The following is a 19282-nucleotide window of genomic DNA, read 5'->3' on the forward strand; positions in this document are numbered from 1 at the left end:
GTGTAATTGCATCCAAGCTGTCAAAATATGGTTTTAGATGTGTTGGTATGTTATTGACCTCAGCAAAACAAAAGTGCCGTTCGATTTATTTTTGGATAACTTTGTGGATTAGGAAGCGAACGTTTCATAATTCTTATGGTTGAGAAATTCGAAAATATGAGTGAAAAACAAGTGAAAAAGGAAAATTTCCTAAAAAAGTATTCATTTCTATCCGAGACGAGTCATAATCGTTTCATTGGCTGTTATGATAGTGTGAGTGAGTTGTTTGATACAAGCGCATCCAGAGACCTGGAACGTTCGTCACACACAGGGTGACCAGTTTTTTTGTTGATAAATATTGAATAATAAAAAAAATCGTAAACTTGAGATGATTAATTTTAAATTTTTAATAGAAGGTTTTTCCGGAGAATAACCAAAATCCTTCAATTTACATATAAACTTTCTTGTGATGTTATTGCACTATTTTTTCGGTAATTACTACACATTAACTATTTCATAAATCTTCCATTACAGAAGTTTACAGTTCGCCTAGTGTTACCTAACTTTCCGGATACGGAAGGATCAAGCGTTTGTGCTTTTCATGGCATAATACCATTGGATGTACAAAGCATGCTCAAAACGGGGGATTCCACTGAAATGTTAGATAACATGCTACAGTATTTGGACAAATATCAGGAAACATCTACGGAACGTGTCGATCTGAACGTAGACTCAGTACTAAAGATATTCAAACAGTTGGAAACCGTGAAACACGATCATGGCTGTAAAATCTTTTCGAATTCAGATGTATCGAAAATCAAACTGTCCGGTTTCAAGGCGATCGACGCCAATTTCCTTGAAATGGAGCGAATTTCAGATGGAGATTTCCAAGTAACGTCCCATAGCCTACCCGATCTTGGATCCTCAATCGAGCTGTTTAAATGGCACGCATCTCCGGAGGCGCACGCTGCCGCGTTTGTCCAGATACTCGATCAGCTAGACGAGTTCTACAGCAATCTCCACACGCTGGACGAACTGTGCCACGTGGTTGAACCAGTCGACATAGACACGCGAACCACGTGGCGCATTATCAAGTTCAACCAGAAGGTGTTCCTGAAGATCACGCTTCATCCCCTGCAGCCGGCTTCGGTTGTGGTTGCCTTTCTTGGACCCACCGCAGAGATCGAGTACCTTCGGGAGTTGTATAATACGAAACTGGAGGACTGGGACCCGGAGAGCGATGTTTACACCAACCTGCTGAGGATTTTCGAAATAATGGCGTTCCCGATGCGTATCGAGCCGGGCGGTTTAGACGATGAAGGTAGCCAGTGCGGAATTTGTATGTCCTATCGAGACGACCGGAACAAGATTCCCATCATATCGTGCGACAATGAAAAGTGTTCGCTGATCTTTCATATTGGTTGTTTGAAGGAGGTAAGAGGTTGCAATTCGTTTGTTCCTGAATTAAGGATAAATTCGCTTTTATTTTTCAGTGGTTTATGTCGCTGAAGGACAGCAGAACGTTCTTTGCCATATCCGTGGGCACGTGTCCCTATTGTAAGCAAAAAGTGTCGTCCAGCTTCGATGAACTTTTGAACAATTTGGAGCTCAATAGAACTAATCCTACGTGAAAAGTGGAGGAAACTGAATTCATATTTGTTTAATCATTTAGAAACGATGACTGCCGTATTTTTTATCTCAAAACATAACCTACACTCAATCAATGCAACTATTGCTACCGAAAAGTGCGGGAAGGAGTACAAGAATAACCCACGCCTTCGTTATGGATGACCTGAAGCTGTTTGCGGAATCAGTACAGAGGCTTTATCAACTGTCGCAGTTTGTGACGGTGTTCAGCAACGACATCTGGATGGAGTTTGGAATTGACAAATGTCGGTCAGTCCATCTTCGCTGAGGTCAAGTGGTGGACGCCAGGTGTTTCCGCGTCAACGAACAGAAGGAGATTTGGAATATGGTTGACGGCGAAGCGTACAAAAACCTCGGCTTCCTGCAACTTACAGGTATTCGCCAAACAGCGAACAAGAAGGAACTGCAGGACAAGTTCTAGCATCGTGTCAGCTGTGTTCTGAGGAGCTTTCCGTCAGCCAGCAACAAGGTGAAGGCGACCAACACGTTTGCAGTGCCCCTGTTGACCTACAACTTTGGGGTGATAACAAGGACCTGATCTCGAGATTCTCGAGGCGTTAGAACGAGCAGTACGAGTGGCGTTCATCAAGCGTCGCATGCGCCATCCAAAGTCGTCCATCGAGAGAGTCACCACGCGAAATAGAAGGAAGAGGCGTCACCAATATCCAGACACTATGTGTCTCCCAGATCCAGCAGTTATATATCGTAGAAAGCCAGAATCATCATGAAATGTACCGCACTGTATGTGAAGGTGACCACTATTGCAGCGCCCTGTATCTAGCGCAGGAGGATTACCAGCTGAACTGCGGCATTAAGACCGTCGACGATATGATCGTAACGTGGCAGCAGAATGAGTGGCATGGGACACAACCCCATCTACTGGAACTTGAGTACATCGATAAGGCGGCGTCGAACACGTGGCTGGTGCGGGATGACCTCTTCTCGTAAACAGAAGGTTTCATGGTAGCCATCTAGGACCGGTTAAAAGCGACAAAGAATTACCGGCGGTACATATTGCACGAAGACGTGGAAGACCGCTGTAGGAAGTAAGCATGTCGTTGCGGGCTGTTCAGCGTTATTTCTATCAGCGCAGCGTTCCTCGATCGCCACATCGAAGTTGCCAATATTGTGCACGAACAGCTTTGCGTTAAAGCACAATTTGGTCGACAAATTTGTATCCTACTACAAGCACCAGCTGGACCTGATTCTAGAAAATAGTTGCATAAAGCTGTACTGGGATCGCTAGATCATTACGGACGTCCTCATTCGTGCCAATCGGCCTGACATGGTGGTTTACGACAAAATAATGAAGTTGATAACCCTCATTGACATGTCCAAGCAACCAAGTAATGTCCAAGCAACGTTCTCCGGCATTGGCGAATCTAGCTTTTCTTTTTTATACTCACTCCTAAACAAACACAAGAAAGAGAACACCTGTTCATCCCACTTTTTCTCATGTTTATCAAGAAGGATGAGTGAGAAAAAAAGCCGCCAATGTTAACCGGAAAGATCACCAAGTACGACCTAGCGGAGTAGTTAAGGCAGATGTGGCACCTGGAGGACGTCCGTATAGTTCTGGTTGTCCTCTAGGCATTCAGAGTTGCCCCAAAAGCTCTCCCAAGGTCCCTGGACGAGCTGGAATTGATGAAGGACCTGAACAGCATCCTGAAAGCGGTAATTTTAGGAACCTTTAGTATAGTTAGGCGGTTCCTGAATCATCATAACTGGCAATACATCCGAAGCAGACTCATTAGGATATAAGCAAAACCAACTAATGAGATCTACATAGCCTTATCCCCTTTGACATTCCGATAGGTAAAAGGTTCTAGTAGTTTTTGCTGAGAAGTGCCAAAACTCTGTTTGACCCATATGCCCCTAAATGATTACAACAGTTTCTTAGGCTCTTCAATTTGCCAAAGTTTGCCGCACTCCTTGAAATACTTTATAGAAGCTACTTTTTCAGCGGAACAAAATCATACCCTACAGTTACTTCCTGTCAAAGCACAACAAAAACAAAAATGTTTTCAAACTTTTCAAAAGCCAATTTTGCCTCTATTGAAAAAAAAAAAACAAAAAAAAAAGTTGCACACATTTTGCCAGATTCAACATGTCAAACACGTTTCTCGAATGTAGTTTAACTGCGATTTTACTTTTGTTCCACTGCACTGTCGTGACCAATTTCGCGCGCTGCGGTGGTGTTGTTGTGAGATGACTACAGTAAGATACACGTCTTATTTCGCAAATTTTGTTTTCGTTGTTGCAATCGCTTACATATAGTTTTGTAATAGATAGGAAGATAATCAATGCTTGCCATTCACTATCATAACGATTTAAAATTTCAATCAATTACAATACAATTATTTCAAACAGTTATCACGAGAAGATTTTACCAGAAGTAGGTAATTGCGTTCAACCAACTTTCGCTGCGGAATTTCGTTAAAACAAACGTTGATTTGCAATTGTGGTCACGAATTGCACCGCGCGATGTCCACTACAAACACGCCAAACTGCCTTGTCCATCGCCCCCACAGTTGTTGGTTGCGCACCACCAGCAGACAGGTGATTTGTATTTCGCGCATAGTCCGCGGTAACATCAGTGCGCCGTCGCCAAAGGACGCTAGCGAGCTAGTGCAGTGGTGGCTCCTCGATGATCGATCAATCGATGTGAATGTGCTTGCGGATGGATGATGGGAGGAGGAAGCAATAAAAGTGAAGCGCGAGCGCGCGTGAATGCGGTCGATTTTCGATTTCAATCGAACGGCGACGACGACTACGGTGCGGTGTGAAATTTGAATTCGATTGATTTGCAAAATTATTGAATTTGTTTTCGGCTGGAAGCAAGGTTAGTCACGCAAATGATCGGGTAAGAGGTGGCTTTAGGAGAACGACGGTAAGCAGTTGAACTAAAACGCAACAGTACGGTATATGAGCTAATAATGATGAATGATTTAATTTTGAGTTAACTAATTTATTAATTAGCCTTTTCCTGATATAGAACACGCTCGCCTACAAATGCCTCATTACCATCAATCAAACAATTTTAAATGTTTTTACCTTAGTAGGATGTTGGAGTCAATATAACCCAGACAGGATCGCTAAACGTGCATTACGCCATTGTGGTCCACCTAGTGTCACATTGTAGAAGGGTTAAGAATAATAATGGCATATGGTCTTGTACCGACTTTTCGAACCCTCTAAGTAAGACACCATTTTCAATTGTGTAAAAATAGTATTTGTACCTATGATTACCATTCAGTGTCAGTTATTCATGAGCATATCTTTTTCTTCATGCGTAGTTGCCGCGGTTAAGAAATTAAAAGCAAGGTATGAATGATAAAGCTCATTGATGAAGTTCGTCGCTTGTGCGCATAGATGTCTTCGATACCGATCAACACTAAACAAGCAGTCTGTCGATGAAGGAGCAGCTTGGTTGCTCGTGGCGGGGTTGGGTAAAGGCGGCTGGTCTTCTAAACACCTGATGCAAGCGTCTCGCGAGATTCGAAACTCTAATACTGAAACTGAATTGCACTACAGGAACCATAGAAGAACACCTGTTGATTTGGAAGATTAGTGGCTTCAGCAAAAATTTTGAGTGGGTTAAGGCCCAACAGATGATAAGCCGTAAGTACAGTCTAGACTCCTACTACACGGTCACCTATTACACGGCAGTCCGTGTTGTGGGAATCACAGAGCTTATGGGATTTCGCCTAATTGGGGGTGTGAGTGAATATCTCAGGCGTATTACAAGATAGCATCATACTTTCTTCGGCAAAGTTGTAGTACTAGAATGGATCTACCACACAATGCCAACTATCATCCAATTAGTTGGCAATTTGGCCGATAGAGGCGCTATGTAGTAGTAGTTGCTATGTACATTCGCCAGTAGAAGCACGCATAAGTTATAACATGCGGTATCTCAAGATACACTTTATTTGGAACAATGCTGTCTTCGGCAAAGCTGTTCAGTAGGTCAAAAACAATCTGGTGATTCAACAATGGATCAATGAGGGCAACTTTCAGGGTCTCCAGTTAGTCTTGAGGGTAAGGCTATGGATCGCCAATCCGAAGACGGCGGGCTCGATTCCCGTTCCGGTCGGGAAAATTTTCTCGACTTCCTGGGCATAGTGTATCATTGTACTTGCCACACAATGTACAAATTCATGCAATGGCAGGCAAAGAAAGCCCTTCAATTAACAACTGTGGAAGTGCTCTAAGAACACTAAGTTGAAGAGAGGCAGGCCAAGTTCCGATGTGAACGTCGAGCCATAAAGAAGAAGAAAAAGAAGGCAACTTTCCTAGCATTCACCGCATGTAAACAGAGGCGCCACCCTATATGGACGTTAACATTGTGACAGCAGTGGAGTTATGTCAAACACACAAGGCTACGGTGGCGCTATCTGCTCATTTTATTGCGGCCGTTTTAGTTATTTTAATGATCCATTAGTTTGTGATTTCGCCGCTAGGTGGCGCTAGTCGTCTTCTCTATCTCGAGATCCAGAGCAGATAGAAAAGTGTCGTCTTCGGCAAAGTTCTTCAGAAAGTCAAGAGCTTCTGGTAATTCAACAATTAGTTGGTGATTTCGCCGCTAGGTGGCGCTAGTTGACAACTAAAATTTCAAACTCCGCTATCTCGGGATCCAGAGCAGATAGAAGAAGGCCGTCTTGGGCAAAGTTCTTCAGGAAGTCAAAAGCAATCTGGTGATTCAACAATTCCAGATTGAGTTTAAAATAAGGGCGAAAGTAACATGAGAGAATTCTCTTAATAGACTCTCTCTTCTGCAATTTAAAGTGACAAGATGCAAATTCAATCGAACTTTTTTACACTTAGACACGGACACGTTTAATGCATTCCAGTGAGCTATTTTGCTCTTTGAAGGGAGCACGACACTAGACATCGGACTAGCATGCAACGCCCAGTGGCACAGCCGAAAACTTTTCCTGACAGCTGCGGCGGGAATCGAACCCGTGCTCCTCAGCGCGATGCGACTAAAGGCTTGGTGATCCTAGCCGCACGACCACGAAGCCACACGCATCGCAACCTAGCGATTTATGACCAAAAAGTGCAACCATACTTGCATCTTGTCACTTTAATTTGAAGAAGAGAGAGTCGATGAAGAGAACTCGCTCATGTTACTTTCGCCCTTATTTAAACTCAATCTAGAATTAGTTGATTATTTCGCCGCTAGGTGGCGCTAGTTGTCAAGTAAAGCTTCAAACTCCGCTATCTCGAGATCCAGAGCAGATAGAAAAACAACTAGTTTGTTATTTCGCCGCTAGGCGGTGCTAGTTGTCAACTGAAATTTCAAACTCCGCTATCGCGAGATACAGAGCAGATAGAAAAGTGCCGTCTTCGGCAATGTTCTTCAGGAAGTCAAGAGCTATCTGGTGATTCAACGATTAGTTTGTGATTTCACCGCTAGGCGGCACTAGTTGTCAAGTTAACTTCAAACTCCGGTATCTTGAGATCGAGAGCAGATAGAAAAGTGCCGTCTTCGGCAATGTTCTTCAGGAAGTCAAGAACAATCCGGTGATTCAACAAGTAGTTGGTGATTTCGCCGCTAGGTGGCGCTAGTTGTCAAGTAAAGTTTCAAACATCTTTATCCCAGGAACCAGAGCAGATAGAAAAGTGTCGCCTACGGCAAAACTTGTCAGGAAGTCAAGAGTTATCTGGTGATTCAACAGTTAGTGATGATTTCGCCACTAGGTGGCGCTAGTTGTCAACTAAAATTTCAAACTCCGCTATCTCGAGATCCATAGCAGATAGAAAACTGTCGTATTCGGCAAAGTTCTTCAGGAAGTCAAGAGCTATCTGGTGATTCAACAACTAGTTTGTGATTTCGCTGCTTGGTGGCGCTAGTTATTAAGTAAAGCTTCAAACTCCGCTATCTCGAGATCCAGAGCAGATAGAAAAGTGTCGTATTTGGCAAAGTTCTTCAGAAAGTCAAGAGCTTTCTGGTGATTATACATCTAGTTGGTGATTTCGCCGCTAGGTGGACCTAGTTGTCAAGTAAAGTTTCAAACATCTTTATCCCAGGAACCAGAGCAGATAGAAAAGTGTCGCCTACGGCAAAGTTCTTCAGGGGCCGTTCATAAACCACTAGGACCCAGATTTGAAAATACCTGGCAAAAATTGCCAAATCATTGTAGTCTGCTAGTTTTAGACTAAATGAATGTATTGGAACATGATTTAGCGCTTAATTTCATTTTAATGGCATTTTCTTTTTTGTCGATTTCTTCGAACAATATCCAAACAAAATTGATGTTTTTCATACAATTTGACTATACACATATCATCATTGCGCTATTATTTTGGCAGCTCTTGGCAGTTGCTCACCACGAGCAGCAGGTGGGAGCGATTTGTAGGACACTTTGAAGTCGAAGTGTAAGAACTTCTCGTATTACTGACATGTAATGTCAATTTTGAAGCGAAAAGTGTTATTTTGATCTCTTGCTCCATTGCAGATGCATTGGCGTATCTAGGATTTTTTCCTAGGGGGTGCCTTAGGGGTGCCAGTTTCAGTGGCTTCTAGGTTGTTTTGCTTCTTTTTCGTAAAAGGATATACCGAATCATCCTCAATTTCTTTCATGAAATAATGATATACTGCGTAGCGGAAAAAATAGCCCGCAAATTTGAACGTGCTATATTTTAAAGAACACTTTTTTTTAATTCGAACTGTTGTACAAATTTAACACTTTCCTCGCCATGTGAGGGGTTTGAATACTTGATAACTTGATTGCGTATTATATATGGAATTTGAATTTTCAGTTTGAACTTAACAATCATCGAGACAACCCCTTTGTCTAGTGTATTGAAAATAATCAGGTCCGTAAGAATACATTTTCAGAGCAAGTAAATCTCTGAAACCATAAAATATCCACCAATTTGCATGTAACTTGTACTCATTGTGACATCCTCTTCAAGGATGGGAACACTCACTTGGAAAGAGTTACACTCACTTGCAGTTTTCTCAACTCAGAAGCGTGCAATCAAGAAACGATGTATTGACGACTTTTACCTTGTGATTTTGTCTAAAACTTTGCTGAATAGAGAAGGGGTCACACACGCATACCGAAGTCGTGAGGGAACTGCGAAGGCAACTCTCCACGAGATGAATGTAAATTACACTCACCTCGTGGAGAATCGCTTTCACAGCTCTGTCATGACCAAGGTAAGTAAAAGGAAGGTAATCCAATATGCTAAATCATACAATCCGCCATATTGGAATTTGGAATAACAGCTGGCAAGTTTGTTTTGATTTGGAAGTTTATCAATGATAGCAAGCCATGACCCAAAAGGTCACTTCATGGTGATTTCAACCAACGAGCTTGTGTCCTAATTAATTACATCCAAATAATACAATAACCCCAATGGTATGCTCTAGACTAAAGAAATATTACCCGTCCCGTGCGAAACTTCTCTGAATCCCTGCGAAGTAATCTTGGCAACAGTTTGTAACACATAAGGCCTCCGGGCCATTCCCAACTGCTGCCGAAGGTACACCATCATGCCTTTCCTCAAGATTCTGATCTGTTGGTTTTTCTTTAAACTTTAGGCAGTAAAGATTCGGCATGCGTATGGCTAAAGTTGAGCGTATGGCGTTGAGTTTATCACAATAATTAACTTGCAATTCTACAACAAGTACGACAACAAGCACCTGCTCTGCCACTGCGGAAATTTTTTCACTTGTTTGGAAGTAAATAACAACCCCTAGCAACCCTAGCAACCTCACAGAAACCGATAGAGTAGAGCGTAAACAAACTCGCCAGCAATCAACTACAACACCCCCGCCATAAACCTCTCCCCGCGTCCACTTACTGCTTATATGCTAGTACCTTCCATTAAATTTACCTTGGTCATGACCTTGGGATTCGTGTGCGACCTCTTTTCTATTCGGCAAAGTTTTAGACGAAATCACAAGGCAAAAGTCGTCCATACATCGTTTCTTGATTGCACGCTTCTGAGCTGAGAAAATAGCAAGTGAATGTAACTCGTTGCAAGTGAGTGTTCCCATCCCTGATCCTCTTTGTCAAAATAGTTTTCAAGAACAAGAAAGAGTTATAAATACCTAAAATTGCATATTCAGGACTGAAACCCAGAATTTGGTTCGAGCGAACTTCGATTTTTCTCTTCGAGATTCTGGTGCTCGCACCATATTACGATTTCGAATGAATTGATAATATATCTGTTGAAAGGAATTGTGTATAAAGCTCAAAATTTGACTTCCGTAAAACAAACATTGTAGTAATTAGTCAAAATTTCAGCTTCGTACATTTCGAATAATCGTGTCTGGTTTGTACGTATAATACAAGACATTTGTGTTTTCGGTAATACCTCAGGGAATATTCCTGGTAATTTATTTGGAAATTGTTTTGCAATTTATTTCAATTAAGTCTTCTTTTGCAAATCTCCCAGCAATTGATTTGGATTTGGCAAATATCTTCGGTAATATCTTTGGATCTCCTTCGGCAATTTCTTAAAGAATTTTTTTGGTAAAACGGAATTTGATACTGAACACCTTTCACGCATCCTTTGAAAACTTTCATCGAAAATTGCTTTGGAAATTTCTTCGGCAATTGCATTAGGAGTTTATTTGGCTTGTTTACTTCATGTTTAATGTTTTCTCGGGAGTTGCTTCGCCAATTTTTTGGTAATCTTTCAAGCATTGTTTTGTTTATGTCAACAATTCTATTAATATTTGCTTTTTATAATTCTCCAATTACTTTTCAGGCAATTCTTTTGGGAATTCTTTTATTTTGTGATTCATTCAACAATGACTCTGGGAACTTCCTTACAATTTTTTTTTGGAAATGTCTTCGGCAAGTCATTCTACTTTTTTGGGATTATCGTCGATTTTTTGGACTTTCATTATCTATACTATTCGGTATTCCTTCGCCAATTCCTTCGAAAACTCCTTCGGAAATTCGTTTATAAATCGCTTCAATAATTTTAATGAAAATTCTTTGGACAATTTCTTCTAGGTTTCTTCAGTAATTATGTAAAGAATTCCTGCAGCAATTCCCATTGTAAAAACCTTCGGCAATCCCGATTTTACTTGCGTTGAATTTGAGAATGGCAGACAATTAAACGTTCCATAATAAATACAAAATTTCCCATAAATAACTCAAAAAGTCCCAGTGAAGAAACAGGGGTGTAAGCAGTAATAACTTACAAAAGTTCCATAAACAAATAAAAAAATGCATAAATAAATTAAAAGTTTCCATTAATAATTGATTTACGAGCAATTAAAAAAGTCAAAAATGCAATGAATAAATCAACTGTTGCAATAAAAAAAGCCATTTTTCCCACCAAATAACTTCGAATTTTCCATAAATAAATCCGATTTTTCCATAATAAATTAGAAAATTTACAATAAAAAAATATCGAAAAAGCAATAAAAAATTCAAAAAATGCAATAAAAAAAGGCTAAATTACCCATGAAAAACAAATGCAGGAAAGTATGAGGCAGTGAAATTCTGAATCGCACTTATATGACTGTAACGACTGAAAAGCCTGCCTAACTATGATTGCAATTTACCGAGCAATCGCTTGCTGTCCGAACTCGCTATCGCTCGTCGGACCTGAAAAAGGGATAACATCTATGTTTGCATTATACCGGGCAAATTCTTGGATCTGTGGTTTGCCTAGAACCGAAACGATGCAGTTGCGGTGCATCGTATATCAGAAACTTCGGCGGCCTTCTGCCGCCTCAGTTCCTCAATCCTCTATGCGGCTTCGCCGCATGGTCTATGTTATTTTTTGGCTCAAAATGCATTTACGTTTATTGCTCGTTTTTTGACATTTATTGATAATTCAGATTTTCATTTATTTTTCTCGTACATTCCTAGCATTTCTCTTGAAAACCCTACTATTCCCGACACTCGTTTAGGGACTCCTCTAGAGATTTATATTGGGTTTTCTTCAGCTGGAATTCCTTGAAGAAGGCCAAGAGAAGTTCCGTGAGTAATACCATGATTTATTTCTAGAGTAATCCATGAAAAATCTACTCTAGAGGAATTCCTGAATGAGTCTTTAGAAAAACCCCTGGAAGAATCAACGACATTTCTGGAAGTATCCCAGGAAAACTACCTAGAAGAATTCCAGCAAGAATGGCAGGAGAAATCCCTAGATGAATTCCTGCAGGTATCGTAGTAAAAATTTTAGGAGGAGACATAGGAGGCATTGCTGAAACAATTATAAATATTTGGAGATATCCCAGGAATGAAATCCTTTAGGATTTCCGGGAGGATACACCGAAGGCAAGGCTCATAGGAAAATTGCCTTGAATAATCCTAGCAAGTTTTTCAATAAATCCCTGGAGAAATTTTAAGAAGAATCCCTAGAAGAATTCCGGGAGGTATTACAGTAAGAATTTTGGGAGGAGTCCTAGAAGAAATTGCTGGAAGAATTACAGCAGGAATAGCTTGAGAAATCCAGCTGAAATTCTTGCAGGAAGACCAAGAGGAGTTCCTGAAGGAATCCCATGAGAAATTTATGAAAGAATGCTTGGATAAAAATTCCTGGTGGAATCACCGGAGAGCTTCTGAAGAAATCACAGAAAAAATATCACGAGGTGTTATTAGAAGGATTCTGAATTGTGTCCTTGCAAAAATCTCAGCAGAAATCCTAGGAGGAAATGCTGGAGGACACTATACAGGAATTTCTAGAGAATCCCCACCAAGAATGCCTGGGGGAATCCAAAGATCAAAACCTTGGAATATCTAGAGAAGTTCCTGCAAGAACCGGTAGAGCTATTCTGGAAGAATCTATTGCGAAGGCCCTGAAGGAAACGCAGGAGGAATTCCTGAAGGAATCTCAGGAAGATTTCCCGGAAGACTTCCAGCCATAATGCTAGGATCAATTTGTATAGGAATCACTAGAAGAATTTCTGGGCATATCATAGTAAGAATTGCTGGAAGAACCACAGGAGAAGGTGTTTGAGGTATTCTTGGAGAAAGGCCAAAAGGAGTTTCTGCAGGAATTCCACGAGGAACTTCTGGAGGAATCTTTGGATAAAATCTCTGAAGCAATTCCTGGACGAGTCCTTGGAGAAATCCGTGGTATAACAATCAAAGGAATTCCTGCAAGATTTCCAGGAAGTTTGCCTGGAAAGATCCCAGAAAAAGCCAGGAGAAAGCTCTAGAAGAATCCGTAGCACAATTTCTGACGTACCACAGTTTTAATTTCTGGAGGAAGAATAAGTGGAATAACCGCAGGAATTGCTTGAGTAATCCCAGCTGGAATATATGGAGAAATTTCTAGAACTCCAGGAGAAATCATAGAAATAATTTTTACAGATATCCTAGAATCATGAAAGCCCGGGTATCCTAAGATAAGTTCCTCTAACAAATTCCTGGAGTAATACCTAGAGTTCTCCTGGAAAGAATTGGTAGAAGTATTATGGAGGAATCCCTGATGGAATTGCAGGATTTCTGGAATTTATGGGCATCTCAGAAAGATTTCTCAAAAGTATTGCAGCAAGTAACTATGCCAGGAGAAATCCCTAGAAGTATTTCTGAAATCCTAATGAGTCCTAATGAGCATTGCTTGAAGAATCCCAGCTGGAATTCATAGAGGAAGGTCAATAGAAGTTTTCTGATAAATTCCCAGTGGAATTTCTGGAAGAACCTCTGGAAAAAGACCTGGATAAATCATTCAAGAAATCTATGGAAGAATCATCGAAGGGATTTTTAGAAAAATTGGGGAAGAATCTTCGAAGGAATTTTTAGAAAAAGAAAGGAAAAGGATTTCCGGAACAACTTTCCTAGTAGAATACCTGAAGGTACCACAGTGAGAATTTTCGGAGGAGTTCTAAGAGAAATTGCTGGAAGAATCACAGCAGGAGTTACTTCAGGAATCCTATAGGATAGCTATAGCTATAGCTATAGCCACAATTCCCAGAGGAAGACCAATATAAGCTCCTGGAGGAATTCCATGAGAAATTTCTGGAAGGATCTCTGAATAAAATCTCTGAAGGAATTTCTGGAAGAATCAACGGATGAACTTCTGAAAGAATCCCAGGAAGATTGTCTTGAATAACACCAACAGGAATTCCTAAAAAAATCCTAATAGACATTTTTAGAGGAATCCCTCGAAGAATTCCGAAAAGTATCAAAATAAGAATTTCCAAAGAAATCTTAGGACCAATTGCTGGACCAATTTTTGCAGAAATTTCTAGTATGTACAACACGATCTGGACTGCCTGGAGAATTCTAAGGGAAGTTTGTTGAAGAAATATCGGGAGGAATCCATAAAGGAAGCCTAGAGAAATCACTGTAAGAATAGAAAGAGGTATTACTGGAATAATTCATGGAGAAGTCTGTTGATTGTTCAGGTATATAAGTATTTCCGGGTGTGATTAAGTTTTGTTTAAATGTACCATTAAAAAATATTAGAATTAATGTGGTAAGTTTTAAATTTTAGGTGGCTCAAGGGAAAATTCTAGGGGGTGCCAAATTTGTTCTAGGGGGTGCCAGGCACCCCTGGAACCCCCCCTAGCTACGCCAATGTGCAGATGACTGACATACACAAGAACTTACAAATAAACTTTTGAAAGCAATTGTATTACTTATATTAACAGACTTTTGTAATGGTTGAACTTGTTTGTGTTTTTTAATCAAAAATTCAGTACTTTTTCCATCAGCAGCTGTTCAGTGCTGTAACAAGATACAACATCAATATTTCCAATTTTTTTAAAGGCCAGCTAGTGCTCCTGGGATTATGGATGAATGCTCGATATACTGTATCCCATTAAAGACATGTTCAAAAATTGAGTATCAACCAGCTTTTCTCAAAATTGGACCTCTGTGCCTCGTAGACTTTTGTCCATACAAAATAAAATGACATTTGTATAGATCGTAGACTTTAGCCAGAACCCACTGCCCTGCCCCCAAAAAGTCTACGTGGTTCATGAACGGGCCCTTAGGAAGTCAAGAGCAATCTGGTGATTCAACAATTAGTTTGTGATTTCGCCGATAGGGGGCGCTAGTTGTCAAGTAAAATTTCAATCTTCTTCACCTCGGGATCCAGAGCAGATAGAAAAGTGTTGTCTTCGGCAAAGTTATTCAAGAAGTCAAGCCTGGGCGATTGAGTGGGGCTGGACTAACGCGAGAGGCTAGGCCCTACTCGAAAGTATGCATAGACTGAATGATGTTGCGAAAGTAGATGAGAAAAAACAGTAGGAATGATGCAGAGTCCATCAAACCCCAGCTGGAGAATCGACGATGGATACACACACAGTGAACATCTGGTGATTCGACACAGGGTGGAACACGGAGGAAGACGGCCACAGTTGAAGGTCATTGACCGTCATCGGGGATGGCTAACCTCGCACTGCAATAAACCGGCATTTGTGGAGCAATTGCTTATGGAGGATAAACTATGTAGGCTTCGGATCCGCACGGTATCCCGACAGTAGCTATCGAGGATAGCTCTGCCATGTTCAGAATGGCTATATAGATATGCCTAGACAGGGGTGAATTTCCGGAAATTCCGTAGATGGATTCTACCCGGGAAGCCACCTGACGACCCATCGGCATCAGCCTTCTGCACACCGCCGGAAACTGTCGAGGCTGATGGTCTGTATCGAGAAACCCGATGACGCTGGGCTCTCGGATAACCAGTTCGGCTTCCGGAAGAGTAGATCGATAGTGGACGCTATTAGGACTGTAACTAAAATAGCCGAGATAGCGCTGGGCCACCATTGAATGCGCCATTCACCACCTAGGAGTGCCGGATAGCCTATGCCGGATATTGGAGAGCTACTTCCAGAATAGGGTAGTTATCTATGACAACGAGGAAGGCGAGAGGAGCTACAACATCACCGAGGTGATACCTCTAGTTTCCATCCTGGGTCCGGTACTGTGGAACGTGGCGAATGATAGCGTAAAGCTGGTCGGCTTTGCCGATGTCATTACCCCCTCGTGGTAAACGGCGAGGGGCTGCAAAACGGTGAGTCGATAAGGAGAGCGTCCAACATAGCTCTGGTCCTCACAAGTTCCTATCTCATGCTTCCACGGGTCAAGCGATGACGAAGACCGCCAGCTAAGAGTTGTGTGCTTAGCTGGTTGTGCAGCCTGGGCACTGTTGTCCTTCTGACTTCAGCTAGATTGAGGAGGTACGATTTCGAGCGTTTGTTCACCAAGGAGGTGCGGCTAAAACAGCATCTGTTCTGGCATCCAGCGGATGAGTAAGAAACGCTGCACCACGCCCAGCTAGATCCAAGGTGGTAGCCCCATCAGCGTGGTCGTCCTAGTGTTGGTTGGGACGTTAAACAGAACTGGCACCATCGCCCTCCTTCGAGACAGGAGTGTTGGCGTAGGCCCAATAAGCCACCCGTAAAAATCCCCATTGCTAATAACATAGGAGAAAATATGACTCGATACAATCGGCAAAGACCCACGCGACGAAATAAGGACTACGATTGGAAACTTGGAACATGGAATTGCAAGTCACTAGGTTTCGCAGGATGTGACAGGATAATCTACGACGAACTACATCCCCGCAACTTCGGCATCGTGGCGTTGCTGGAACTTTGTTGGATTGGACAGAAAGTGTGGAAAAGCGGGCATCGAGCGGCTACCTTCTACCAAAGCTGTGGCACCACCAATGAACTGGGAACAGGATTTATAGTGTTGGGCAAGATGCGACAACGTGTGATCGGGTGGCAGCCGATCAACGCAAGGATGTGCATGTTGAGAGTTAAGGGCCGTTTCTTCAACTACAGCATCATCAACATCCACTGCCCACACGAAGGGAGGCCTGATGACGAGAAAGAAGCGTTCTACGCGCAGTTAGAACAAACATACGATGGTTGCTTACCGCGTGACGTGAAAATCGTTGTCGGCGACATGAACGCGCAGGTAGGAAGGGAGGAAATGTACAGACCGTTAATCGGGCAAAACAGCCTGCACGCCGTATTGAATGATAACGGCCAGCGATGCGTAAACTTTGCAGCCTCCCGTGGTCCACAAAGCCACCTGGAGATCACCCGACCATCAAACAGAAAACCAAATCGACCACGTTCTAATCGACGGTAAATTCTTCTCGGATATAACCAATGTCCGCACATACCGCAGTGCGAATATAGATTCGGATCACTACTTAGTCGCTGTATGCATGCGCTCAAAACTTTCGACAGTTATCACCACGCGTCGAAGTCGAACGCCGCGGCTCAACATCGAGCAACTTCGTAACGTAGAAGTGGCTCAAGACTACGCTCAGCAGTTAGCAGTGGCCCTACCAACGGAAGAGCAGCTTGGCGCAGCTACACTTAAAGATGGCTGGAGGGACATCCGATCCGCCATAGGTAGTACCTCGGCAACAGGCTTCGCGACTCCGAATCACAGAAACGACTGGTACGACGACGAATGTAAACAGTTGAAAAACGAGAAGAATGCAGCATGGGCGAGAATGCTGCAACACCGTACGAGAGCGAATGAGGCACGTTATAGACAGGCGCAAAACTCAGGCAGAACTCAGTCTTCCGGATGAAGAAGCGCCAGTAGGAAGAACGAGATCGCGAAGCGATGGAAGAGCTGTACCGCGATAAGGACACACGAAAGTTCTACGAGAAGCTGAACCGCTCGCGCAGAGGCTTTGTGCCACAAGCCGACATGTGCCGAGATAATCACGGGAATATTCTCACGAGCGAGCGTGAGGTGGTCGAGAGGTGGCGGCAGCATTACGATGAGCATGAGCGACGTTGCAAGTACGGAAGGTGGCGCGGTAACAGATCTAGGAGTATGTGCACAGGACGAAAGACTTCCGGCCCCTGACCTTCAAGAGATTGAGGAGGAGGTTGGCCGGTTGAAAAACAATAAAGCCGCTGGTGCAGATCAACTACAAAGCAAGCTTCTAAAATACGGTGGAGAAGCACTGGTGAGAGCACTACACTAGGTCATTACCAAGATTTGGGAGGAGTAAGTATTACCGGAGGAACGGATGGAAGGTATCGTGTGTCCCATCTACAAAAAGGGCGACAAGTTGGATTGCAGGAACTACTGCACGATCACACTACTGAGCGCTGCCTATAAGATACTCTCTCAAATTTTATGCCGCCGTCTATCACCGATTGCAAGAGAGTTCGTGGGGCAACATCAGGCTGGATTTATGGGTGAACGCGTTACAACGGACCAGATGTTCGCCATCCGCCAGGTGTTGCAAAAATGCCGCGAGTACAACGTGCCCACACATCACTTGTTCACATTAGCGGAGCCAGCTTTTTCTTTTTTCTTACTCACTATCCTAAACATGCAGGAAAAAGAGCGAGATGAAAGAGGAGGCAAGTTTGCCCCCTCTTCCATCTGTTTCTTTCTCGTGTATGTTTAGGAGAGAGAGTAAGAAAAAAGAAAATGCTGGCTCCGCTAATGCTTGTTCATCGATTTCAAATCGGCGTATGATACAATCGATAGAGAACAGCTATGGCAGATTATGTACGAATACGGATTCCCGGATAAACTGATACGATTGATCAAGGCGACGATGGATCGAGTGATGTGCGTAGTTCGAGTATCAGGGACACTCTCGAGTCCCTTCGAATCTTGCAGAGGGTTACGGCAAGGTGATGGACTTTCGTGCTTGGTGTTCAACATTGGGTTAGAGGGTGTAATAAGGAGAGCGGGGATAAACACGAGTGGGACGATTTTCACGAAGTCCGTTCAGCTGCTTGGTTTCGCTGATGATATTGATATTATAGCTTGTAAATTTGAGATGATGGCGGAAACGTACATCCGACTAAAAGAGTGAAGCCAGGCGAATCGGATTAGTCATTAATGTGTCGAGGCGGTTGAAGAATTCGTGTACATACTTGTGCTCACTGGTGACCGCCGACAACGACACCAGTAGAGTAAGGTGGGGCAAAAGTTCGACCCTAGTAGAAATTTCAATCTTTTTCAAAAAATCGAAGCAGATAAAAACATATGAATACCGTGTGGTGATTCCATTCATGGGCTAAAATTTTGCTGAACAAAGTTACGCCAAATGTCTTTTCAGTATTGAGTTACAACACTTTTAAAATTTGTATGTGTGTGTCTTATTCGAACTCTTGCCCCACCACTGGGGCAAAAGTTCGAATCAAGTGTTTGTGGGATTTTGCTAACCGTAGCACACTATTTTGACACTTTGGTTATACGAATACCTGAAACTAATTAATATTTGATGTTAGAACTGGAATACACTTTAAAGTTCGATCCGGATTTTACCCAAATCAGGGTTAAATTTAAAACACCAAAAATTAGCAGTTTTCTGCCAAATTCAGTTAAAACAACATTTTTTTTCAACTTTGATCGACTTTTTTCACTAATTCCATCATTATTAGAGATAACATGTACATTTTGCAGAATTTTAGGTTTTTACCTTAAGTTGCTACATGACTCGAACTTTTGCCCCACAATTCGAACTTTTGCCCCACTATGTGTAAAATGCGATTTCCAAATCTTTTTTGCTAAACTTTATACATGCTAAAGCATCTTCAAAATATACCTAGTTACGCCCCAAAATAAAATATCGAACTCGATTTAATTACAATTCCATTTCATGCGTTGGAAGAACCATCGCATATTACAATTTTTTGATGAAAAACCAACTTTTTGTCATAACTTTTCGAAATATTGATCAATTTTCATAATTTTTGGAGTGAGAGACACTTTTTCAAAAAGGC

At 42.2% G+C, this 19282-nt stretch overlaps 1 protein-coding gene across 1 annotated transcript; it reads left to right on the forward strand.

Moving 5' to 3' along the window:
* Positions 1-24: 24 nt before the first annotated feature.
* On the forward strand, positions 25-1628 carry LOC109402945 (E3 ubiquitin-protein ligase Fancl). Its single transcript, XM_062847258.1, has 3 exons — positions 25-252; positions 514-1413; positions 1473-1628. Exons 1-3 carry the CDS (start codon positions 136-138, stop codon positions 1608-1610), a joined length of 1155 nt encoding a protein of 384 aa, XP_062703242.1. The 5' UTR covers positions 25-135; the 3' UTR covers positions 1611-1628.
* Positions 1629-19282: the final 17654 nt, after the last annotated feature.

Source organism: Aedes albopictus, chromosome 1 (assembly GCF_035046485.1).
Source record: "Aedes albopictus strain Foshan chromosome 1, AalbF5, whole genome shotgun sequence".
Taxonomy (NCBI): domain Eukaryota; kingdom Metazoa; phylum Arthropoda; class Insecta; order Diptera; family Culicidae; genus Aedes; species Aedes albopictus.

Bases quoted from the DNA above. Each gene is read 5' to 3' on its own strand.
- LOC109402945 (XM_062847258.1), top strand. From the start codon at position 136: ATGGTTGAGAAATTCGAAAATATGAGTGAAAAACAAGTGAAAAAGGAA. The intron at 253-513 runs GTGAGTGAGTTG...CTTCCATTACAG, and splicing joins TCATTGGCTGTTATGATAGT to AAGTTTACAGTTCGCCTAGT. The intron at 1,414-1,472 runs GTAAGAGGTTGC...TTTATTTTTCAG, and splicing joins ATATTGGTTGTTTGAAGGAG to TGGTTTATGTCGCTGAAGGA.